This window comes from Athene noctua, chromosome Z (assembly GCF_965140245.1).
Source record: "Athene noctua chromosome Z, bAthNoc1.hap1.1, whole genome shotgun sequence".
Taxonomy (NCBI): Eukaryota; Metazoa; Chordata; class Aves; order Strigiformes; family Strigidae; genus Athene; species Athene noctua.
The window spans coordinates 31269542-31296037 of NC_134077.1; the positions used below are offsets into that span (position 1 = coordinate 31269542).

The following is a 26496-nucleotide window of genomic DNA, read 5'->3' on the forward strand; positions in this document are numbered from 1 at the left end:
GATTAATTGAGAGCAGTTAGTTCAAAGCTCAGTATAACAGTCAGAGTGAACCAACGTTATCAATGAATGCAAATTTTACATAAAGCAATAAGAAGCAGTGATGCAACAAAATAGAGTTGAGAGTAACCACTAAGCACAAAGTAAAATTTTATCTGAGATAACAGAAATTAGTATTGTTTGTTTCTCCTCACAATAAAAACACTAAAATCTGTTTCTTTTCAAGTCCTCTGTTACAAGAATGTCAAATTATATTTGACACCTTTGCTGTGTACATTTCTCTTTCAACGTGCTGCAGAAAATAACAGACATGGGAAAATCACAGATCCAACAATTCAGAGCCGATCACAGTATTTACTCCAGTTGCGTCTAAAACTCAAGAAAGCCCTTCTTATAGTACAGCATTTGTGTTTGTTACTGTTTAGTGGACATAGTAATCTCTTAAATGTGGCTTGCTTATGTTAATAACCAGTAACCCGTGTGTTTGGTAGAGACTTAAGCCTAGCACATTGGATTTTGATTCCTCTTTAATACAGCTGGGTGTCCCTAATGATATGTATCTAGACATTTTTGATGGGTGTTCCTTTCTTCCAGATGTCTGTGCATACCAAATGCTATTGACCCACATAGTCTAAGCATCATTCTGCACGTGGGTCTTCTGGATATTTCCCTTAATGATAAACTGGAGGAAAACCACACTTAAGTGCCAGCCTTTCACCTTTTGAAAATGAGTGCATCAGCATGAGGAGAAAGCCTCTCTGTCACCTTAGATATTGAAATGAATTTTCTGGCTTTTGCGTATTAGTATATTCACAGAAAGGATTGCATATTGGTTCAGTTGTTGGTATTTGTTGTGTATATAAGGCTTTTGAGTAATGTGCTCCCTCAGGAAGAGGGCAGGAGAGGATACACAGTCTGTTAAACACTAAGGAGACTAATTTCTAAGTCAGTTTTTATGGAACTACCTTGACTAGGTAAGTTGTATTGCTGCTGTGCAAGTTGGCATCACTCATGTAAACTGACAGCACAAATATACCAGCTGCCACAGTCTTTAAAACTGCTCTCATAGAACAGCAGTTTGCGTGGTGCATCCCTGGCCTTTACAGCGGCAATGTGGCTGGAGTCTACTCTTGTAGAATTACAGAAATGGCTGGATAAAAATCTTATTTCTTATGCTGTTACAACCCACTGGGTATGTCTATTCTAGGAAAATGAAAAGGTCAGTGATAACTTTCCCAATAAAACATTCTGAGAAAATGTCATTCCAGTTATGTGTATCTGACTGGGGGAGTCCATCCTCCATTTTTCAAGTGTCTTTATTTTCAGAATATCATCATCAGTAGGGAAATACAGCATTCATAACTGTGACAGTATGGTGTCTTATCAGATCATAAACTGATTATAACAGACACGCTGCAACAGATGTAGCACTTTGAACACAGGTTATTTATAGTATTTTTCTTTGTAACCTTTCCAGCAAGTCACTACAAGATCACGGTAGTATTCTGTGTAACTGTGGTTCTATGAGCAGCTTTCCTGTAATGTTGGTGTCTGGAAAATGTTCAAAATGTCCTCAAGAAATCTTGAGCAAGTTAGACGAGTGAAACCTCTCCCTGTTTCTCCAGATGTCAGGGCATCCAGATCTCCAAGTGTGCTTTTCAGCATGGGCTCCAGCTCTCATACCTGGTTCAGTGGGGAGGATTGCTAATGTAACATTCAAAAGCACTCATAAAGCACAGGAGATGACAAAGGAGCAAAGACTGTGCACAGGATTCACAATCAACAGTCTTGCAGCCACCAGCATTTAAACACCTATGTTTACATTACCCCTTCAGATGTTTCCCTGTGTATTTGGATTCAGTTGAGGTCATGCAGTGGTTATACATGCTAATAGTTTTGAACAGCAGCAGTGTATAACTTCACAGTTAGGAAGCAGTTTGCTTTTTTGCAATGACATTCTATTTATATGTCATACAGTAGTACTTAGCCTTCTTTACAGGTGGATTGCTTAATAATCAAATTCAGGCAAGTTTGATCATGTGACCTTAATCAGTCATCCAACTTTAAGTTCTGGAGTGATGAGCACATGTACTGCAAGAGTAAGTTACTATAGGATATTGGGGTCTTTCTGCAGTATTAGAAATAAAGGTTAGTGGGTTTTGTTATCAATTTGTGCTCTTATGGTGTAGAAGGCTGTTGGTAACTGTGGTCCAGTGTGGATACTCAGGAGCAGTATTATTAATGTAAAAGTACAGAGAGCATTTTAGTGAAGAGGTCTAGCAGCGAGACTTGGCATCTCAAAAAGAATTGAATGTGGCCAAAAAAAAAAAAAGGAAACCCAATTGCTCTGCTTTGGTCAATTCTTTTTGCCCATTTTTATAAAGTGGTGATGTTCACCAAGGAAGTCAGAGAGAATTCCACCATCAGACCGCTGAATGACACTGAGATACGGGACAGGTGGAGAAGCTGGTCTTGTTAATGTGTGGATGGGGACATCTAAATAATTTTCCTTATAGTATATTTACCAGTTATAACCAGTATGTTATCATTTTTATATCTATATGTTATCTCAACCACCATGTTATCATTTTTACATCTATAGCAAATTCTTTGAACTTCATATGTCCCGACATCTTCCTACCTTTTCTCGGGTTTTTTTGTTTTTTTTTTTTTCCCTAAAATTTCATTTTGTCCCCTTGACTGGTTTATATTATACAATCTACATATCAGTCATAGTGTTGTCTTCTGATCATGTGTAGAAGGTCACCTCTGTTTTCAGTCAACAGAGAATGCAAAGTTTTTTGTAGACTTCAGTTCTATTATAAATTCTTTCTGAACCCTTATACTGTATCCACATCCACTTTGATTCTGGGGCACCACTTCTCCAGATTTACTTGTACTGATGGCATAATCTCTTTTGTCAGCTTACCATGGAGTCTAGAGTCTTATTGAGCTCTCCATACCACAGTATTACAGTACTGTTCTTTCCTTTCATTGAGACACCAAGAAATGTGACTTAAAATAACATTTTAACTGTAGCTTCAGATACCAAGGCTTACTTGTAGGGTAAACCAGAGCTTTTGGGGACAGAACCCTTGGAAAGGAAGGGTGCAACACAGTCTTTTTACAAGTTCTTTTTGCATGGGAAACCCAGAGACCAAATACTTGTGCCAAAAAATAATAATAGAAGTAAAGAAGATTTCTGTCTAAAAATGTCAGAATATATGATTAATGAATTTATGATTTTCAGTTTCAACCTCAATTTGTGGACTTTACTGGCCAAAATTAAGTAGTTCACTGGTTGCTGAGTAAGGAACATAAAGCAATTGCTAAGTGTGAAGATAACATCAAAACCACAGCATTTATAGAGAGCAATTTGGCATTCTGGCAGTATTTTAATGTTATGATAATTCTTAACAGAAATCCAGATAGCTGTGTTACTTCTGTTAGGGGACTAATGTGCAATCTTGTTTCTCCTTTCCAGAGAAGTCATCCCTCTTTCAGTAACAAGGAAGTGGAGAGTTTTAGCCAAATCAGAAAATTATCTGCAGAATTGCCATGCTGTGATAAATGCAGCCCTTTGCTGGTGCTGCTTGTCTGCCATCAGCACAGAAGAAGTAAATAAGCATTTGCTGAACAAGTTAGGATAGTCTCTTTTCACAAGTAATTGCATTGTTCCTCGCCTTTATGAAGGACTCCCTTGCTAGTGAGTTTTGGGAGGGACAAGTGTCAAGGAACAGAACCATAATGAAGTACCTGCAATTGAGCAAGGATTACATTGCTCCCTTAATTCTGTAAAAACTTGTCAGTTTGCCACCCAAATAAATGCCTAGAGTACGTAAAACATGGAGCAGAGTGACCTCTAGAAGAAAAATCAATGGCAATTCATATTTCATATGTCTATAATTGCTTGTGAGAGCATGGCAGCAGTTTGTTTATAGAGCAGCTCATTTTACCAGGGATTGTTTCCGGACTTTTTCTTCTTTTCAGTGGTGATGCCTCTCACAGACTGAATCACAGCTAGATGCAGCAATAGACAAGTTTTATTGGTGGTGATTTTTTATTATCGTTTTCACATTGCTGTCTTCAGAATTGCTGCACCATGCTCTGTCTGAACCAATGCATTAATCTAGTCACAAGTAAATCGTGTTCACAACTGTCTCCTTGGAAGACTCCTGAAGTTTTTTACTTTCTTTTTCAGGAGACAAGGCTTTATCCTCTGTGAAGTTGTCCATTTGCTGGTATTTTAACCATCAAACTGAATCCATTGCATAGCCTTTATTTTTAAGCAATTTGTCAGAGAGGCAAGGAATTCTCACAGGCTGCTAATTTAAAGACAGAATTTTGAAAATATCTTTTTTTTCCCCTCCTTTGCTTTGCTTTGTTTTTTCATTTTTTTTTTAAGAGTCTGTGGTAAGATTTGTATCCCCACGGAGGACCAAGATGTCATAGGGATAGAGAAAATGCCGCTCACTTTATGGATTACTGTTAGGTCAACAAAACTTTGGCAGCATTGATTAACTTGACAGTGAGTACAGCAGTACATTTATCACTTATGGCTGTGCTGTAGAAAATCTAATAAGAGGCAAACAATTCCCTTTAGAGCAGTAACAGGTTCACTGTGGCTAACGGTGCATGCACTGGAAATTTCTGACTTTAAATTATACCCTTGCTGCTAGTTGGGTCATTGACTCAAAGCTACTCCACTTTCACTAGTATGTTCTCTATTATTAATTTGATCAAAATTGGTTTGACTGCTACAAATGTGATCAAACCGTATATTGGAGTTCATGTAAACTTATAAGCATTTTTGAAGGCGGCATGCAGAAGGAGCTTGATCGTTGTGTAGAAGGGGCATCTGCCTATTATAACTACAAATGTTCAGGGTCTTACGAAGTTATAAAAGAAAAATTTTGAACTGTTGCTTACAAATCTGCCTCTAATTCACAGAATTAAATAAACCCAAAACCCAAACCTATCTTACATTTCAGAAGTTTCGTTGGTCAGGACTTGTTTCATATATGTGAATGTGTGCCTTGTTAAATACCAGTAATTACTTTAAAAATTCCATGCAAGTTGATTTATAGATATGTTCTTCCAGATGTCTTGTTTTTGTAAGAATTATGAGAACTGAACAATGACCAAGAGATTTTCTTCTCTCCTGTGTATAAGTGCTGCTGCTTGACTGCCAGTTAGTGTTTGGTTCTAATCTGATAGTGAAATTATTTTTTATTCTGTATTGCTTGGTTTCACTTGAATAAATCTTTTCTGGAAGTCCATGACCAGTACATTGGGAAGTGTCAAAAGTGGCAAATATAGAGAAAAACAGTTTGTTTGAGGTTTTTTTCAGTCTTGTATTTGGTAGTTCTCTTAAATGGAAGCCCTGCATATGGTATTCTTTTACAGAAGTGTACCAAGCTTTTTTTCAGCTCAAATAACCAAAAGTAAAGGCCACATCATAATTGTGTTTCTAGATGCAAGCAGGAAAGAACAATGAAGAATATGCAGTATTAAGTGCAGATCAGAACATACAGCATGCAACTAAATTTGTGTCTTTATCTTTGTGATATAATCTGCAAATTTGCTGTTCAAGTGAGAGAGTAGCTTTTTTTTTTTTTTTTTTAAATATTGGGATATGTGGCTCACTAGAGTAGAGAGCCTTTATGAGTAGCAACTGTTCAAGTATTTTGTGTTGTTTCAGGAAACTGTTTAAATTGGAGGTTTTGTTCTGCAATATCTGTAAAAATGATGTCGTTTTCTTTGTTGGGAGCGAAGTATTCTACTTGAATCAATTGTCAGGAGACTTAATGTAATAAGGCAGTTTGTGGTCTGACTAAGAGAAACACTGTGCAAAAGAAATTCCCATAGCAGTTTGTTTTTAACAGAAAAACTGAGTTCACCTGAAACATAAATACATTGAAAACCAAGACTTAATAAGGTAGAAGGAAACAGAGTAGGTTGCTGTCCAAAGTATGTCTTGCAACGGCTACAGTTTAACCAAGTATCTGTGTTAATGATAGTATAGCTCTATCAACAGCATCATGGCATATTCTTTGCAACAAATGATCAGGCAAGCTGACATGAGGACCCTTTGCATAGTGAGTGGAAAAATATAGAATTAAAATAGTGCTTCCTGTCTCTTTCTCCTTTGTTTAATTTGCAGGATAAAAGCTGTGTTTCTCACTCTCTTATTGCATTTAGAGGCAACAAGACACATTTCCACACTTTTTCCCAGGTTCATACAATAAAGGAGTTACCCTGCTGCCTGCCTTACTGAACAGAGACCTGATATTGATTAACTATCACACTGGCATCAGAACTACTCTTAGGATTCAATTTTTTTGTTGTTTTGCATATTTTATTGATCAAAAGTGGTAAATGAGCATCAAGCGTGCAAGAAGACGATGAATTGTTTACTTGCATAAAATAACCTTTCAATAAGGGAAGATGCATTGCTCACACTTTTGGTGCTGTTCTGCTGCCCGAAGCAGATGGCATTCAGCTGCTATTGATTTGCTCCTATAGTTACAGAGCAGCATGTAACAAGGCATGCTCATTTCTCTGAAAAGAGGTGGGATTTTTTGCCAGGGTGGTGGGAGTGAAAAAGAAAGGATGGGGTTTTGGGGATTGTTTCAGGGTTAGGGTTTTTACGAGAAAAAACAGCGAAAACCTTACAACTTCTGTTAGCAGCTCTATGCAAGCAAAAAGCAGAATTTATATCCTTGCAGAGAAAGGGAGTTGCTTTGTCTAGTTCTAACACTTTTGGTAACATTCATTCTCTGAACATGAACAAGCAAGTATTTAAGATTGTAAAGAGCATCCAGAATTTAGCATCACAGACTTTACACCACACCTGCTAGCTGCTGTATTTTTAATTTATACATTTTTTTTCTACTCATGTAAAGACTGTCAACTCCTTAGCAAGACAAAATCAGACAGCAGTTTGCTGGGCTTTATTCTGCAAACAGTTCATTTCACTGATGAGTAAATAACTTATAATTTGCTGTTGGATCTCTCCTGTAATGAGGGGGAGCGGGGGTGGAAAGAGAGACAAAGATAAATTTTTCTCAAAGTTTATTTGAAAGGCTATTTAATGCAGAATTTTGATGTGAGCAAGATCTTAATTGTTTGCCAGATTTTAATGAAATGTAGATACATGATAGAAGAGGGTTTCTGTAAATAAAGCATAGGAATGGTAGTTCTAAAACAAAACTTTTCAGATAATTTAAAGTCTTTCTTCTGGAAGAGCAGTATGGTGGGTGGTACTGAGAAGTGAGGTACAGTCCTATATCAATCTGTTTTAACATAGAAATAACCCATCTGTCAAGATCCACAAGTGTGGTAGTATGAGAGTTAACAAATTCAGCCTCTTGATGACAAAACTGGACCAGTTAAATATTTTGATAATACATATTAAAGTCTTCCTTACCCATCTGACTGTTCTGCAGTGACTGGTACTGCTGGAAGTCTTTACTGTTGATTTTTGAACTGTGTTGGGCATTTTCCTGCGCTGATGTTGTTTGGGAAAACAAGTTACTCCATTATGACTGCTCTGCTATCCTCCATGTCATTTATATTGGCTTCTTTTTTAATGAAAATGATCCATGAATTACGACACCTGACAAAATATTCTCACAGCATACTTAGTAGCTATTTATCAAAAATTTAATTTAGATGTGCGTATTAGTGTCTTTTAAAAATTGACCTACTTCATCTGTTCAAACTTCTGTTCTCTGACATTGATTCCAACCTTCCTGTGTAATTTATGAAATGCTGTCTATGCTTTTTTAATATCCATATGGTTAGATGTCACTACATCTTGACCATTTGTTATGCTGCTTATGTATCATAAGCAGGCAAGAAGAGATTGTCTGAATTGTTGACATTAACCTGTTGGCTTCAATCCAGAGTAGAAATTTCTTATGAATGTTTTTCAAAGAGAACAAACCTTGATGAGTTTTTAAGAAAACAGATGCTTTTGAATCAATGGCTAATGCTGTCAGCACAGAACCATTGTTCTAACCTGATTGGGTCTTGCTGTCCTGTGGGGCTAGGAAAATGTTTTAAACATAAGAATTATTACAAACAGAAATTAATTTGATGGGACCTGGAAAAGTGCATGTTTTTAAACAGGATTTTCTCTTTTACCATGGTTCTACAAGAAAGCCAGTTGCTTTCACAAATTCAAATACATTTATATCCTTCTTCTATTCCTATGGTATCTATTTACACTGTTAGGACTGAGTCTGTTTTTTCCCAGCATCATCTCTCTCATTTCTGGGTTTGTTAGTGGTCAAAACTTAGTTTGTGCTTCTTTGCCCTTATGTAGGCAACCACCTCATTAACTTTAGGGTATCGGTGTAAATTAGTATATTAATAATTCAGGAAAGAAAAACCCAGATTTTTACCTTGCTTTTGCTGATAAAGGTAAGTAAATGTCTTGCAAATGCAACATGTATTTTCTTGTTAAGATGATTAAAATTTAATGTAAGCTTCAGAATTTTCAAATTAAGCTTACCAATTTTCTTGCAGTTACTCTTCCAACATTGCAAAATAGCCTAGAGTCCTTATTCAACACCATGTTTTATGCTGAAAGAGCTACCAACACTCAAAGCTAAAAAACAAAACCCAGAAAAACCCCACCATGTAAATCTAAATATACTTGCTCTGCTACATTATCCCTTCTTTACCACTGTAAAAATGACACATTCATTAAACCCAGGAGTAGTGAATTCCCTGTGCTTTCTACATTCTCTTGTTTGGACTTTGGAGTGGGTGCCTGCTGCTTAGTCTAATTAGTTTCAAAGGGAATGTCGAGTCTTTTCTCAAGAGTTTACTCTGATCCAGAACCTCTTAGAAGAAAATATTGGGGATACAAAATAACAAGTTATTGTAGAGTTGAATAGCATTTTTGTTTCAGTATCTTGTGGAAAAAATGCAGATGAGGAAATCATCCTCTGATGATTTCTAGATTTTTGACATGACATTTGCATGAAATAGTTACTCTTGTGGAGAGCAAGACTTGTTTTCATAGCTGATTTCCTCAGTCTTCATCACCACCTGACTTTTCCCTTGTTCCCAGCAAAATGAGATAGTGCTGTAGATCATTTCCTATGAAGCAAAAAAAGAAGTGAAAATGCTGTTTCAAGGCTATTCTTAAATGTTTCAGTACTTTTCTGGGCTTTTTCAGTTCTCTAGAAGCTGTGTTATTTGACCAAAACCACATTGTCTGACCAAAAAATCCAAATCCAATCCAACATCTGCATCTTAACAGAATAGGCTATGATGTTATCCAGAGAGTGGGGGTTTTTTAGCATCAAGAGAAAGCTGGCCATGCTGCAGAGCTACTCCCCTGTTTCTCTGACTGCTGAGGTAATATTCTGTTGCATTTTGTGCTGAGGAATGTAATACACCTTAGTTCTTTAATGGCTCCCTTTCCTTCAGGCTTGTTCATAGCTTTACACCTTATAAAGGACTATTTACAAGCATAGTAAATAACAGTAGATAGAAAACATGTCAGTGCATGAAAAAATAGTAAACATACTATGTGCAGAAATAGGTGACTTTTTTTTTCAAACCTCTTTGAAATGAAAAATAGTAACAGAAAAAAAAATATTTTATATATATTTTAGTATGTCTAGAAAGTAAACTCGCAAATACAAACTCTGCAGCCGTTCTCTAGTCAAAACTGTATTCTCTGTCAAGCAACATTTTTAATGAAGTGTGAATTACTTTAATATGTCTCACAGCCCATCTACATAAAAATTCTAGTGAATTGAAATACGGTCATTTCACTTCTATTTTACATTCAGATATTTATTTTCTCTCAGGTAATTTGTATTCAATACAGGTAGAACAAAGCAAACAATATTTGGTTCCAAGTGATGTTTTACGTTTTCTTAAAATATTTCTTGTGTTCCATTAACTCTTTTCTGTTTTATTTTTGGTTTGTCCTAATATTATTTGGCTTTGCAAATCTTTTAAGTAATATGTATATTTCTAAAATAAAACTTCTCAGAGTTGGCAACAAGGAAGAAGTGTTGGATTATCATCCCTGCATCACCCCTTCATCTTCATTGCGTGTAGATGGGAGATGATGGATACCCACTGGGCCAGCCTCTAGGTCAGTCCTCTGTCCCCAACAGTCCTTCATGTGGGATTCATAAAGCAGAACAAAGCTCCCATGTTCCCTCAGAAAATCTCTACACTCGCTAATGCTAGGAGATGATGGAGATAGAGGAGCTGTGGGTGCAGAAAAGCCGACAAATTACCTTTCACTGTGGTTTTTTTGCTGGTGAGAACTGGCAGGTGTGAGCAGCCTCTTCCAACCACCTCAGTGGCACAAAGGATGAGTGAAATGGAGGGAGGAGAGAATGAATTGGCCATCTCATAGCCATGCTCCATCTTCCTTCTCTGGGAGAGCCATCTGCTATTGCAGACTAGTACAATTAACCCTGTAACTCAGCTGGCATAGTGTAAAGTAATAGTTGAAGCAGATTAGATCAGAGATTCCTCTGGGAGAATAGCCTGCCTCTGATAGTGCTCAAAAGCAGGTACATGAGGGACAACAGAGAGAACATGCTTTGATAATTCCTCCTTAATACACTCACCATTTCCATGTATTTTCAGCTCAATGAATTCCTTTTCCATCAATCTAATCAGTCTTTCCTTAAACACATACGTTTTCAGTATCTGCAGTGTCCTGTGGCCCGTGGGTCAACTACCTGTTCCATGAAGAAGTCCCTCCTTCTGTCTAAAGTCCCTCCTTTTTTTAATAATAATTATTATTATTATTATTATTATTTCAAATAATTTCCTAATTCCTTTTCTAATAGCTTCTAATAGACTTTTGATTTGCTTTTTTAAATTACTGCTGGATAGCAAGCTTATCTTTTGAGGGATATATTGTAGCCCCAGCATCTCCTGTGATCACTAATCATCAGTCTAAAGCCCATCGTTTGTTACTTCTTTCTGATATGCATCACTGAGCTGTGTTCTAACCTCTCTTTCAGGACTTGTAACTACTTATTTATCTTTTCAAGGATCATGGCTGCCTGTGTTTGCCTTAAAGCCTTTGGTGGGGGTCTTTGTCAAAAGCCTTCTGGAAATTAAAGTAGGCTCTATCAACAGGGTCACATTTATCTGTGCTTGGTGATCCTTTCAGGGGTCACAGTAATTTTTGAAACAGGGTCTCCCTTAGCAGCAGCCCAGTGATTGTTTTCTATCCAGATGTATTTATCCATATGCCCACTAATTCTCCTAACTTCCCTGGTACAGGCGTACTAGTTTATACATCATGAGTTCTCTCATGGTACTCTTTTTTTTTTAATGTTATGTTTGTAATTTTATTAGTTCTCCGGTTCTAAAGCAGCTATAAACAATATGGTATGCACTGATGTTAATTCAGAAAATTCATCAGTGAGTTCTTTTAGGCCCTTTGGAGTAATACTCTGTGATCCTGTTGATCTGTTACTCTAGCAAGCAAATACTCTTCTCTGTGTTTTATGACCTCAGTTAGAGACATCCTTTGATCAAGAGGATCAAGAAAAAAGGGAAAAAAAGAGTATATGCTGAGGGCTCAGAGTTTAAATCTGGCAGTGATGAATGCTGATGACTTGATGATGGCTGCCCATGGCTTGGATGTAATCTTCACTGGGTAAAAAACTGGCTGGATGGTCAGGACCTAAGAGTTGTGGTGAATGGAGTTAAATCCAGTTGGCCGTCGGTCACGAGTGGTGTCCCCCAAGGGTATTGGGGACAGTTTTATTTAATATCTTTATCAGTGATCTGGTCAAGGGGATCGAGTGCACCCTCAGTCAGTTTGCAGATGACGCCAAGTTGGGTGGGAGTGTTGATCTGCTCGAGGGTAGGGAGGCTCTGCAGAGAGACCTGGACAGGCTGGAGCCATGGGCTGAGGCCAACTGGAGGAGTTTCCATAAGGCCAAATGCCGAGGGCTGCCCTTGGGCCACAACAACCCCCAGCAGCGCTACAGGCTTGGGGAGGAGTGGCTGGAGAGCTGCCAGTCAGAGAGGGACCTGGGGGTGTTGATTGACAGCCAGCTGAACAGGAGCCAGCAGTGTGCCCAGGGGGCCAAGAAGGCCAAGGGCATCCTGGCTTGTGTCAGCAATAGCGTGGCCAGCAGGGACAGGGAAGGGATCTGACCCCTGTACTCGGCACTGGTGAGGCCGCCCCTCGATTCCTGTGTTCAGTTTTGGGCCCCTCACTACACAAAGGACATTGAATGACTCGAGCGTGTCCAGAGAAGGGCTACAAAGGTGGTGCAGGGTCTGGAGCACAGGTGGTAGGAGGAGCGGCTGAGGGAACTGGGGGTGTTTAGTCTGGAGAAGAGGAGGCTGAGGGGAGACCTCATCGCCCTCTACAGCTCCCTGAAAGGAGGTTGCAGAGAGGTGGCTGTCAAGGCTTCCCAGGTAGCAAGTGATAGGAGGAGAGGAAACGGCCTCAAGTTGTACTAAGTGAAGTTTAGATTGGATATTAGGAGACATTTCTTCACTGAAAGGGTTATCAAGCACTGGAACAGGCTGCCCAGGAAAGTGGTTGAGTCACCATCCCTGGAGGTGTTTAAAAGACATGTAGATGTGGTGTGTAGGGACATGGTTTAGTGATGAACTTGGTAGTGTTAGTTCTGTGGTTGGACTCATTGATCTTAAGGGTCTTTTCTAATCTAAATGATTCTGTGATTCTAAAAAGGGGTTATTACATACTAAGAAGACAGGAACATGCACTAAACCCCAATATTTAGAGGAATAAACTTAGGACTGCAAGAAGAAACACTTGCAAATTTGGAAAATCTAGAACTGACATTTTCAGCACCAGATTTATTCACCTTGCAGTATGTATTAATGATAGTCTTTAATGACCTGATCAGATACTGTTGCAGGATTTTGCTTCTTTTTCCCATTCAACCTCCTCCTTAGTGCACAAGGATCAGCACAGAAGGGCAGCATCAGACTGTGCAAAAAAACCAAAAAACTGGCCAGTTTCCAAACTTTCCAGATTTCATAGTTTAAACCTGAATGTTGGGGGTCTTTTCCATTACATCATATTTGTATTTAGTTCCTTTAAGTTTTCAGAAAACAGTACTGCAAGTTCAAACCTCTGCTTTACCTGTTGTGGACTGTAAATGTGGTTGCTTTTTTTCCAAAACTTCTTCGCCTGTACTCTTGAGAAAACTTTTCCAAGCATAACTAACTGATTTCTTTACCATCCTAGAATGCATGTTTTCTGGATCTACTGTTTTATATATATATATATATTTAGAGAGAGAGAGAGAGATTACTGTCTAAGGTATTCCTGCACCTGTTATCAGCAGCAGTATTGACATGTTCTTAATTGCTTGTTAATTGTCTGTTGTCTTAGTGGTCCATTGACTTTTAAAAACCACTTCAATTCAGCCCTCTTAAAATCAACATTTATTTTGGTGTCTTTCTTTGTTATTAATGGATCTGCTTACTCTTTCTACTACTTCTCCCTGTTACTTATTTTTAAAAGCTTTTCTTGTTTCTACGAACTTTTTAAAATATCATTAAATCGTCCTGCCCTTCTATTTCTTTTACTTTTGCTCTGTTGATGTCTTCCTTTCTCATTCAGCTCTGTCTTAACCTCCAATCCTTTGAGCAGTATCTCAGGAAATTATATTGACTGCTTCTATTCATTTCTATTTTCAAAGGAACTGTAGTCTGTTACACTTTGTTTCTAATCTTTCAAGGACTAGTCTCCTATTTTGCTGCAGAGAGATTCACTGTTTGCTTCCACTACATTATGTTCTCAGTTTTCCACAAAAAAAAAATAAAAATCAATATTGTATTTTTCACATCAAATCAATTATATTTGTACACTTAGCCTCAAGTCAATCTGCTCTTCACTTAGTAGTTAAATATTAGTTGGAATTGTAAATGTGTAATTAACTAGCTTTCTAACTAAAGTACTCAGTACCTTTAAACTTACTTGGTAGTATTTTTAATCAAAATGAGAGAAGTGCTTTAAAGGTAAGTTAGGTAGTAGTTAAATAAAAATGTTACTAGCTTATAGACACTGTCATGAAGTTGTGCATACATATTTTCAGTGATGGTCCAGCAGGCATTTAACCTGTTGGGCTTCCCTTCCATCTAGTTCATTTGTCCTCTACGTAGCTTGAGAATGCTGTGATAGGTGGATTTGTCACTCAGGAGATATCCAGTGAGTTTTAAGCTCACTGGAAGTATAACGAATTGATCTGAAAGTTGGTGCAAGAATTCTTCTGCCCTTCTCCAGTCTTGAGGTTCAGAGGTGCGATTCCCCTTGGCGTTTGGTTTTTTTTTTTACTTTTGTGACTTTACATTAACTATCAGTAACTTATGGATCTTTTTTTGGAAGTATTTTGGCATATAACACATACAGTCAACAACTTGTTCCCTTTCAAGCTCCCCTTGGCACTCTTGCTGTTGACTTCCCTTTGTTACACAGACTGGGACTGTTAGTCAGCTGGTACTTCATATGGAGCATCAGTTCTGTGCTGTTGTCTGTGTGTTTGCATGCTTCTTGTCTCTTTATACAGAGTTTTAAGTGTATTTGATAACCTCTTCCTGTTCTTACAAAACTGTCCATCAGTGAATGCTTTTGGTAGTAATGAAAAGTGGAGAGTCCTTACTATGACAACTTAAGTGACAACTTACTTAGCACTAATTCTTGCTGGTAACCTATAACAACATTCTCACTGAAGAAAGGAGTGAGTTTCTTAATAGTTCTTCACAATGGGTAATATAAAATATGATTGTATCTGCTATTACTTTAAAAGAAGGAAAGCTTGCTCTTAGAAGTCTGGTTCCTTCGTCTACTTGGTTTTTAGTGAAAGTGTTTTTTTGGTAACCTTTTTATCATTTCATGGGACTGTGTAAAGCTATTCAGGAAAAGCAGGTTAATAGAAGAATATAGACTGTAAAGTGTTCTAAAAGATGTGGGTTTTGGTCCCAGTGGAGACTGACACTCCAGCCTACTTACTGTAGCTGGAATGTATTGATTTTCTTCTCCCCCATTTTAGCTGCACCAGTGAATTAGGTATTGTGAAGCATCTTTGCCTGTGAAAAGAGGAAAAACTGTCATGAACTTTTTCACCCTAACAGTACAGCATTTCAAAGTAAACACAATTGAATGGAAAAGTCTGTAAGGACTCCTAAAAACCTTGTAACTCGGCTCCCCGTTCTCATTTCTCCCCCTCCAACAGCTGTTCCAACAGCGTTGAGAAAGCATGACAGGTGATTGTGAGAAATTAATTTTTAAATCTTTTTTCATTAAAAACAACAACAGTAATAATAATAAAAAACAGTGAAATGATGCATTCCTGTGGCACGATCTCCTAAGGTTAGCAAAGTGGTCTTGTTCTGGTTTTCAGCAAGATGTTCGGCTACTGTTATAATTGGCTGATGAGTAGGTTTGGACCTAACTAGAATGCCAGTGTTCGATTTTGGAGTGTCCTCTGTGAAGATATGTCACCATTTACCCTGGCTTTAGTGACAATTTTCTAAAAAGGAAACTCGTGGGAAATCATTATGCTGTTTATATGTCTCCCTTGCTGGAGAGCATTATCCTGTGATATTTTAGCACTGTTTTCCACTGCATGATGGCATCTAGCTAAGGTTAAGGCAGAACAAGTCCCTTTGCAATTTTGTGACTATATTTTACTGGCTGAAGGAGAAAAGATAACCGACAATTAAGTATTTCAGATGTCAGTGAAAGAACATGTGCAACTAATCAATGACATCCTTAGGGAACATGATTTTATGAAACTGATAAGGTAGAAAAATTGGGATTTTTGTGATTTGTGTTACATAATAATAATTGCACCCTTTTGATGAAAAAGACATTTCTGCTGATGTAAACATCAGGCTTTCCCTTGTGGGTTTTTTTTTCCTGAAGCACAGAGTAGTTCATTAAAGTGTGACAGTAACAGATAAACACCCTTTATGATTTTCTAAGAAAATACGGCGCTTATACTCATAGTTCAGCTGAAATCAATGAGTTTAAAAAATGTATTTCTGGAGTCACTTCCCAAATCACTTGCCAGAGGTTGTGTTAGGTGTTTCAGTTTTAGGGGTTTGTTCTATTTATTTTAGGAAGGAAATACACATGCTGGGTTTTTTCTTAAATTAGTCTGCTTAGCACTCTGGGGCCCATATTTGAAAATCATTGCTATGATCTTGGTAGAATTAGGACGTATTAGAAATTCACATTCCTGACAAACTAACTGTGAGTTTTTATTTCTTTGTATATATATGTATATCTCTTTGTTTCTGATTGCAGAGCAAACAAGGTAATAGTCATGTTTACAAGCCAGTGGCATATATTTACTTGAACAAAGGCTACAGTTGAGGATGTTACATCACAAAATATACCTCGTGGTTTAGAGACTTTACCTGACGGTTCCTATTCTGCTCAGGTGTTATTTAAAGATCATCAAGTTCGCAGAGTATTTCTTACAGGTTTTCAGTCAGAAGTAAGAAAATCTGTTGTGTTATGGGTTGCTCCAGGTAAATTAAGCCAATTACAATGACATTTATTTCTGATTTAAGAGTATTTTTTTAACAACTTAAATAGGAAGTTGAGAATGCTTTCATTTTTCTCTGGACATCCACTGTGGGCCACCACCAGAGGTAGGAAGTGCAGCAAGACAGACCCACCTAATCTAGTGTGGCTGGGGTTGTTTTTTTCGGTTGTCCCCAGGTTTTTTCTCTTTTCCTTTGGTTTGTACCATCTATGTTAAACATCTGGAGTATGTTCTGGCCCTGTTTTGCATCGAAGCAAATGAAGTCAAGCCAGAAGATAATTTGCCCCCTTAATAGTATAATTAACTTGTACCTTATTTTTTAATTCCTTAAAGTGCATGTCACATTACATCAGTTGCAAAATCCTTCTTCAATGCAGTCATTCCTCCCTTCATACATTCTGGAAATTACAAAATTTCCGATCAACAGAGGTGGCATCCAAGAAAGTACAGTGCAAAATTGCCTTTGCTGCTCTGCAAATTCTACATTTTTAAATGTATTGATCACCAAAGCAGAGTTATGGACAGATAACAAACTATATGGATTAACACACTAAACCACATGCTATTTACTTACATCTTTTTGTGAAATATATCTGGTTGGAGCAGGGCTTGTGTTGACTTGATGCATGTCATGTAATAAAAACTAAAATAATAGAACGAGATATTAACCTAGAGAGAGTGAAAGTAGAAACAAATAGGTTTGTAAAAGCTGTCAGAAGTTTTCCTTTTATACAGTGAGGTATCCTTCTTTTCTTCCCTGACAATCACTGTTCTGTTCAGTAGGCAGCTCAACTTTTGGAAGAAGCTGTCAGGAGGTGTAAGTATGAGGTTGAATGTAAGCATTGGATGCCTTAAACATATTCATACAACTTTTCACAGTTCTTCATTGCATATAATTAGTAAGATGGTTTTATTTTAGCAAATCATACACATTGTTATGCAATTCACACACACTCTGCAAATGCATCCTCCTCCACCCCTCCTTCTGTGCATACATAACCTGAATGCAGAACAGGATAAATTTTGCAGCAGCAAAGTGCTGATTTTGCAGAATGCAAATGAAGTGGCATTTTTTAATGCAGCATCTTCATATAGAGGTGAACTGAAAAGCTTAACACTTGCCAACATTTCAGACCTCCCTGTTTGTTACATCCATTAAAATCTAGAACAGAAAAGTTCAAAAGCTGCATTTTTCTGTGTTACTATTTTCAGACTTGTTAGTGATTTCCTCAGCTGTTGAAGAAATACAGACTCTGAATTCAGATTTTCAAATGTAATGTAAAAAAGGAACCAGTTCTCAAATATCTTTGTTTTTAAATGTGTTTCTCTCTTTAAGTCTATGTACATCTTATGTAATTTTTACACTAACTGGGTTTTTATTAAGCAAATAACGAAGCCCTTTGGTGTAAAACCTGCTATAAAGTGATAGATGACCTTTAGATGTCTTTCCAACCTATTTTTTTTGTGGCCCTGTTATCCTCTACATACCATTGTGTCTCCCTAGTGATATTGTCATGTAGAATACACGAGCAGGAGCAGGTTACCTCCTGAATGTAAGGAGAGTAATGTTTGTTCCTATCACCAGTCTTGTTTCTTTAGGTTTGTTTCTACTAACGTAGAGTGTGAAAATGAACAGGATGAACATGGATAGCTTTACTTGTACAAGTAATTTTATTTATAAATCTAATGAAGTTTCTTCCATGCATACATTCACTCTGGATCAGGCCTTTGTGAAGTAAAGCTCTTTAGAGAAGAGCTTGTGGCTTTCATTTGGCTGTGATGTACATGTGTTATCAGAATGTATGACACTCTGAACAGTAAATAAATAGGGGCTTAATGTTTCAGGTGAGACATAGGTTGAATTTATGAACTGTTTTGTTTGCCTTGTGAAAATTAAAGATCAACGATTATTTTTGGTCTGCTTCTATGAAACTGTCAGGAGATTTATTGCTTCCTTTAAAAGTCATTCTTTCATGATGAACAGGAACCTAAGCATCTCATTTATTTTGTACATATTTTTAAGTGTACTTGTAATTAACTTACTGAAAATTGTAAATCTTAAATCAAAAAACAAAGGAGGATAGAGTCTGGCCATTATGCTATTGCTGTGGAAGAATGTGGCATGTCTAGCCAGCAGCATTTTGGTCAGAGCTTTGTTATTAGGAGTCAAAACACAGATTTAAGGAGTACGTTGTAAGCTGATCTGTCAGGCCAAGCAAAGAGTTTCCCTTGTTAGCATGTACCAAGGCATGCATTAATAAAATTGCACAAACTGGAGACTTCCTTTTCCACTGATGTGCCAGGCAGGAGTCTTCTGTGCAGTGAATGTGAAAGCACTGAGATGTAGCTGCTTTACTTTATGTTTTAAATAGAATTTTTATTCACAAATGTGTATGGCAGTAATTTAGTTCCAGAATCAGACATCTGTGCTTGAGAGGCATCTAGCTTGGCACCAGTGATGGAAGGTGAAAAAGGATGTAGTACCATAAGATGGAGGTATTTGTATGTGATTCGTTAGGAACTGTGGTTCTCATATTGAAATGAAGGCCTCCAACAATGGGTGTAAAAAAAAAATGGAGAAGAATTGAAAAGTACTGCAAGTGGGAAATGTTTTGGTAGCTTGAATAAAAGTGTGTGATATCTAAAATATAAAAAACATTGCGTTTCTGTTGTGCCTTTTTTTTTCTTCTTTTACAGACAGTCATTTTAGAAAATGAAGAGCTCCCTAAAATATTTCTTGATTTCCTGAACATTCGGCATGTACCTACCTTGCCAAAAGCAGAAAGCTGTGGGTAAGCTCTCATTTACTGAAAAATACATGGAGGCCAAAAGGTCCATATCCACTCAGTGCTGATGCAATTCCATTGACTTAAAATGGTCTTGCTGCTAACTCTAACACTATGAAATAAATGGGCATTGGGTTCATGTTAAGTATGTTTATATATCCCCAAAAGATGGTAAAATAAATCCACTCTGTTCAAAGACAGAAATGAGTTTTAATGTGATATTCTTGGAAAGCAAAGGAGAGTTTAGATGAGAAAATACGATCTTCTCATAGATCTTGAAGTACTTACTGAAATGTAAGATATTCATAAATACTCATTAAGACTGCATAGAAAGCCTTTACATGTGTTTTGTGGTCATAGTATCTGCACAAAATAGAAGTTAATCCTGTCATCATTTTATGATCTCCCTCTGTGTGTTTGCAAATGGGGTCTTTCACCTTTCTGATGACATCTATCCCAATGTCCCCACTTCCCTTCCCCTGGGAAGGGTTCTTGATCCGGGTCGGGGAAGGGAATCTCAGTACAATTGAGAATGTAATGACTACAGAAATACCCGGTGTAACTGGAACCTCTGTTGCCATCTGCAGCTATAGGCTTTGTAGAGAGAATTTCTTTTGCTATGCAAGCTGATGTAGTTGATAGTCCAGCAGTGTTACCAGAACTTGCTTCCCAGAAAAGTACCTGCCCTTTCTGACTTTAATGGAAGCTGTGTGGATCTGCAGTGGAGAGAAGGAGTTGAAAAAAAGTGGAGATAATTTTGAGGCCCTTCCAGACTCAGAGGTGTCTATGGTGCAGGGCCATCTCCAGATGATTCAGAAGCAAACAGACTTGTAGTTTTCATTTGTAGTTAATGACATCAGCCAATATGCTCAGCGGGACTGTACCCCATCGCTTCATAGACAGATAGATAGATGCTTGTGAACCTGTTACAGTAAAAAGGAAGCTATCATTTCCAAGTTGTAGTTGTATAATACGATCTCCCACATTCATTTCATAACACTGCATTATGTAGCTACTGACCAGAAAAAGGTTGCTTTTCTTTGATGGACTGCGTTGGTTTTTTTTATTGTGGAGTTAATTTTGTTATAACCAGTTTCCTGTCACTTTACTTGCAGCTCTTTCGATGAAACAGAATCTGAAGAATCAAGGTGAGCTTGATTCCTACTCTTTCTAGGGTACCAGATTAATAAACTACTTGAAATTATTGGCGTTTACTGTATTTGTTCCTTGCAGTTAAAAAAAACAGCAGTATTTTAACATTGTTTGTTAAATATTATGGCTGGTTTCATCAGCTGTGCTAGATCCATCCACTTGTAGTATGAATTGAGCATTCTTATGCTTGTATTGAGAAATTTCTTACACAACCCTAACAGAATACTGCTAGCTCTGAGATATTCCTGGAAATGTTTTTTACCCATTGAAGTGTATTTTTCGTAACAAGAAGACTTAGCAGAAGGAATTAGAGGATTGGGTTCTCCCCTATGTGTTTGATAGAGCTTTGTATGGATCTGGTTGCGTTCCTTGACATGTGCATGCTCAGAGCAGTGCAGAGGGGGCTGGCGCTGGCTGGGGGAGGATGTCTGTACTGTGACCAAGGTGGGAGACAGCCCTGTGAGAGTCTTCAAGGACCTTCCCTTCATGGGTGAGGTGTACAGCAACCGATCTGGGGGCTGGAAGAATGTGGTGAAATTTTGGGTCTGCTTCGTGGCCTGAAATGCCTGTAGACCATGGAGCCTGGTTGTAGGAGATCTTGTAGCCTGCATTACACCAAGTACCAGGGAGCAGAGCAGGATCCAGAGTCTCAAAGCCAGCTGCAATCCACCCCTCCTGGACGCAGCCCGTTCACCTCGAACTTCACGTTGACAGTTTCAGTGTGTGGCTGAGGAACAGCGAGCTCTGCTCCCAAGAGATGGAGCCTGCCCTTTTTGGGCAGCACTGGTTTGCAGAAGTGCATGGCTCCTGCACAGCTCGACCATTTTATCAAAGCTAGTTTGTAGAATATTCTGTTTGCTGTCCCTTGATACTGACATCCCTGTTCTTGACCTTTCCAGCAAACTGTCCCACCAGCCTGTGCTGCTGTTCCTAAGGGATCCATATGTCTTGCCTAAAGCCAACGGTAATCAAACCTGTCATCTGTTAACAGCGCTTTACTGATCTGACCCTGCACCGCATAAACCACATTATTATTAATACCAGCCTAATCAAATGACACTGGTCCAAAATCTAATAACCTGCCAATAAAACAATAGTTCTTGTGTAAAAAAACATTAAAACACTAAGTGGGGTGCGTGATTTATAAAAGGGTGGAATTTTCTCCCCCAGTTCTTTTCTCAGACAAACCTACTGAGAATTCAGATCGAAAGATGAAGAACACTGCTTTTCTTGTTGTTGACCCTTTGGGCTGTTTTCCCTGAAGGATTTGAACTTAAGAGGCCTAGTCCTTTATAAGTGCTTTTTCCCTAAACACCAGTCGATCTACTGCAAGCATGTTTGTATCTCCATTTGGATTATTACTACTTCTTATCATTTATAACCTCCAGAGGTCTTGGGGAGGGGAGGGGGGAAGAATGTATACTTTAATTGATGTGTTTCACGGGACATTTAGCCCTCATCTCTTAATAAATTCTTCAAAAGAGTGTTTGAAATAGCTTGTTATAAACCCTTTTTTTAAAATAAAAAGTTCTTTGCATTATTAATTTGGAGAATTTACCAAATTACTGTCTTAAATTAAATGTGTGCAGGAAAAAAATTGCATTTATAATTGTGTGTTCTTCCTGGCTTTGTCATCTGTTTGAACTGTTACTTCTACTATATTTTTATTAAAAATATAATACACTTTCCAGGCAGAATTTTCTCCCAGAGCTGCAAATTAAGATTTTTTTTTTTTTAATGTGGCATTTTTTTTGATTTTACAAAATACTGTGCTGAACTCAAGAGTTGGGTTCTTCAGCTGCCTTGAAATTTTAAAGAGTAAATTTAGGAAAGAACACTTGTGTGCTTGCAGTTTCTTAGCCAAGGAAGTGTACTTCCTTGAGACTTTCTCAAGATGTATATGAATACCTGAAAAGAGGGTGTAAAGAAGACAAAGCCAGGCTGTTTTTAGTGGTGCCCAATGGAAGGAGAAGAATAATCAGGAACATCAAGAAACTCTTTTTCACTGTGAGAGTGACCAAGTACTGGCATAGGTTGCCCAGAACACTGGTGGAGTCTCCATCTTTGGAGATACTCAAAGGCCATCTGGATGTGGTCCTGGGCATCTGGCTTTAGGTGTCCATGCTTGAGCACAGGGTTGGACAAGATGACTGACAGTCATCTCTTCCGAGCTGAAACCATTCTGTCATTCTGTTGTTTTTTCAAGCTGTTTTTCAAAACCATAGGGACTAGGTTCATGTATTTTGAAAGAGTTAAATAGTCTCTCTTGCAGATAATGTCCACTCTAGCTAGTATTGACCCTATGGAGTCTTACTGAACTTAGAAGTTACAGTTTTAGAGTGAAACTGAGTGCAGAAGTCCTGTGTGACCTACGTTAAAAGACACATTACAGGCTCATTCAGTTTTTATTTTGACTTGGCACTAGTCTGGTCACGTAGACTGAATGCTCATTTGAGCTTGGAGTGCAAATCACAAAATCCATGAGCTGAAGCACAGCAAGAGGAGATGATTTACAAGGTCAGTCCTGGACCAGGTGACAACAGCAACACAGAAGTAGCCATAGAGTGCTGTCTAGAAGTTGGCCCAGATGCTTCCTATACTAGTATTTAGTGAGCCACATTGCCTGTCTTAATACTACTGTTTAATGCTCCTCTTACTTGCAAACTTGGATTCCTGGAGGGGAGGGTGTAAATTACAAACAACATTTAATTCCATACCATTCCTGAGAGAGAAAATGGATTTCATATAGTTATCCTCAAAAATGAAGACTGCTTAATGTTTCCAGACCTCATGTAAGGTTCTGCTGTAAGACCTCCATTCAAGATTTTGTAGTTCTGTGAAGTTAATCTTCCTTCCTTAATGTGTACTCCAAGTAAGGCTAAGCTTTCTTTTCTTGAAACCATTAGAAACTTTGTAACACACTTTGTAAATACTCTTTAAGTAGTGCTTTACTTGGATTAAGATAATGCATGATGTTTAAATATTAAGTAGGCCTCATTAATGACATCTGAAACAAAGGACTTTTCAGGCTTTGGCCTTGATACACAGTATTTAGAATTTCATATGGCAGATGAATATTCTTTGTATTTGAAGACCCTAAACCATGAAATTAATTTGCAAGTTATTGTTTGACTTAAAACACAAATCAGAATGTGAGCAGCAGTTTAGAAAAGGAAGAAAACCAAGCTGCAGATCTCTGCTAGCTGACTCAAGTCTAGTTAGAAAGAAACAAAGTTTTTACACAACTACCATTGGTTTTAATTCCTCTTGTAGTTTGCAGAACAGAGAAAATACAAATGAGCATTCTAAAATTTTCTCTCAGATCAGTTCTTACTTTGATAGACTCCAATTCCTTTGTAAAAAGTGTACAAGGTTGTTCAAACTTTGACCAAAAGTAAATGTCCATTAGCAAATAACTATTCATTGTATGTACTCTTTGAAGAGGGTGAACTGTGACAGTTGTTTGGATCAGAAGTGGAGTTAGTCTTTCCTGGAATCAGGAATGCTTGTGTTAACATCTTCCCATAAACCAGGAAATTGTGTATTTGTGGGTTTCTAATGAAATACATAGTTCTTTCTGGAACATAATACTCTAAGAATATTATCCCCTCCCCCCCCCCTTTATCTTTCCCCCCCTCAATTGCACTGTTACTTGTCTTTGTAAGATGTAGTCTTGCCATTATTCTAATGACTGGACTTTAAGCATTGTTGAATTGCAAGACAACTTTCCAAAAGATTCATGGTTATAAAGCTCATTGATTTTCAGACTCATTTTTTCATGATGTATCTGAGTGCATGAGCGTATCACTTTTTGTGTAAGGTGGCCACTTTTTTCTTTTTTTCTTTTTTTTTGGGGGGGGAGGGGGCAGAATTGCATACTGTTTTGAAGAAACACTAAGAAAAAAATCTAAAATGCTGCAAATAAAATGATACCTCAGAAGCTAAAAAATGGGATCTCAGATTTACTATCACTTCTTTGAAAATTGTTCTGATGATTCTTTAAGCCATGTAAGTATCATAGATCTTTAAGACTGTGCTTCGGTTTATTTATACATTTAACTTAAATAATATGCTTGATTTTTTTTAAGTGGCAAAGCTTAAAACAGTAAATCTGATGCTATAAAGTTGTATCATTTTTTCAATCAATACTCATTTTCCTATATGTACACTGTACGTTGTAGAAGAACCAGTAAAAACTGGATTCTGGAACTGCAGTATTTATTTTAGAAGGAAAGCATCAGATTGCCCATACAAGTGTATTTTTAATAACATTAATGACAACAGCATACAGTTATTCTATCAGGATGATTTGGGATAGCTGAGCTTGCAGGATTTGAGGATTATTGGATTCAAAATATTAACAAGTAATTTATAATGATGACTTACTATGAAAATGTGAAGGGAATTATGCATTTATGCATTTAATTATTGTTTATGGCAGAGGTTGCAGTTCATTAAACCATCCTAAAATATCTCTGTTTATAACATCTTTAAACTAATAAGAATTATTTTTTTTCTTACCAAGTCCAAATCTGCTTTTTGCTCAGTACTTTCACCTTCAAAATGATTTCAGCAAAATAATTAGGGGCAAAACCTAACTCCTACCCACATTAGATGATTTAATTTATCAATTATCTAATGATTTTTAGAAGTTGCATCTCCCCTTTCTGAACATCCTGTAGGCTGATAGGCAAAGGAAGGATTTGATTAGTGTGGAAAGTTCTGTATCAGAAATAGGCCATTCTTCTAGGCAAATACATTTCCTAGTGTACTAGTAATTTTGAGATATGATCAGAAATTCTTACTTTTAATGCCCAGTGATTTTATATAAACCGTTCCTTAAAAACACAGGAGTTAGTACATTTGAAAAATAGTTTCACTTCAGTAATGTACATCCTGCCATTTCTCTGCATGGATCTATTACTGTGTTCTATCAGATAATTCTTTCATCCTAAATTTAACGTGAAAATTTTAGTGCCAGTTTCCTCTACATCTGTGGCAAGAACACAGTGGTGTCTTTTCCTTCAGATATTATAGGATGACTTTTTGTGATGCGTGACATTTTACGTTGATTAGACAGCCTGAAATTTTCCTGCCTCAAATAATCATCGCTGATGTACAGGCATCCTCAAGTCTTCTCAGTCTAAACATCGTTGTAAACTACAATGGAAAACCAGCTTTGAAGTATTCCCAGTAGCAATCTCGGAATTTCTTCAAGTATATTGAGATTTTGTTAGAAATTGAATTGCCAGTGTAATCCATCTTCCTTGTGAGAAAAGATTCAGATAAAGAGCCAGAGCCTAGCAACATTAAGTATTAGAACATCCCTTTAAATCAATAAGCTACAAATCTGGCAGCGCATTCATGCAATGCCCAGTGCTACACTTAAGTGGCTTTAGTGCTGAAACAGCATTACTAATAGCACATCCCCTACACGGATAAACAGTTGAGTGGTGCAGTAACCTAAATTATATGAGGCCTTACCTAGTGAAGTTTCACAAAAACATTTATATTGTACTGACATAGATAAGAAAGCAAGTTGTTTTTCTTTTTTTTCAGATGACTTTCCAAACGTAGTTATAGAAGGCATTCTACATGGAATATTTTATCCTCATTTACTGCCTAGGTAGAAGTGATGCGTGGCTACAAGAAGCTGAAGAAAGTCTCCAAGTCATGTTTAATGGAATTAACAGAAATGAAATTCTGTTATGTGAAAATTAAGCTCAGAAGCAAGAGACATAACCTCAGTTTAAGTTCAAGCATTATGTCTTTTTAAACAAAATCAATGTCACTACATTTGCTGTTTTTAAAAAAAGATATGGAAACAACAGTATTGAAGTTATTTATACCTTCTATATATTGACATGCTCTAACTATTTAACACTAAACGCTGAAAGTCATACACTGAATTACACTAACCTTTGAAAAGAACTGAAAGCTTTACTAATTATTTCTACAATTTCTATCATAAATTACACTAAACCTTTTTGCACCAGGATTTTTCCCAGCACATAACCCAT

At 37.4% G+C, this 26496-nt stretch overlaps 1 protein-coding gene across 2 annotated transcripts in view; it reads left to right on the plus strand.

The window, feature by feature from the left end:
• SNX24 (sorting nexin 24) overlaps positions 1-26452 on the plus strand; it is a 95736-nt gene extending 69284 nt beyond the window's left edge. For both annotated transcript variants that reach the window (XM_074931440.1, XM_074931441.1), the window contains 4 exons: positions 19236-19330; positions 20440-20472; positions 21376-21440; positions 26036-26452. In XM_074931440.1, coding sequence (XP_074787541.1) covers positions 19236-19330; positions 20440-20472; positions 21376-21440; positions 26036-26106 — 264 coding nt within the window. In that variant the 3' untranslated portion in view covers positions 26107-26452. The remainder of the gene's footprint in view (positions 1-19235; positions 19331-20439; positions 20473-21375; positions 21441-26035) is intronic.
• The last annotated feature ends 44 nt before the right edge of the window (positions 26453-26496 follow it).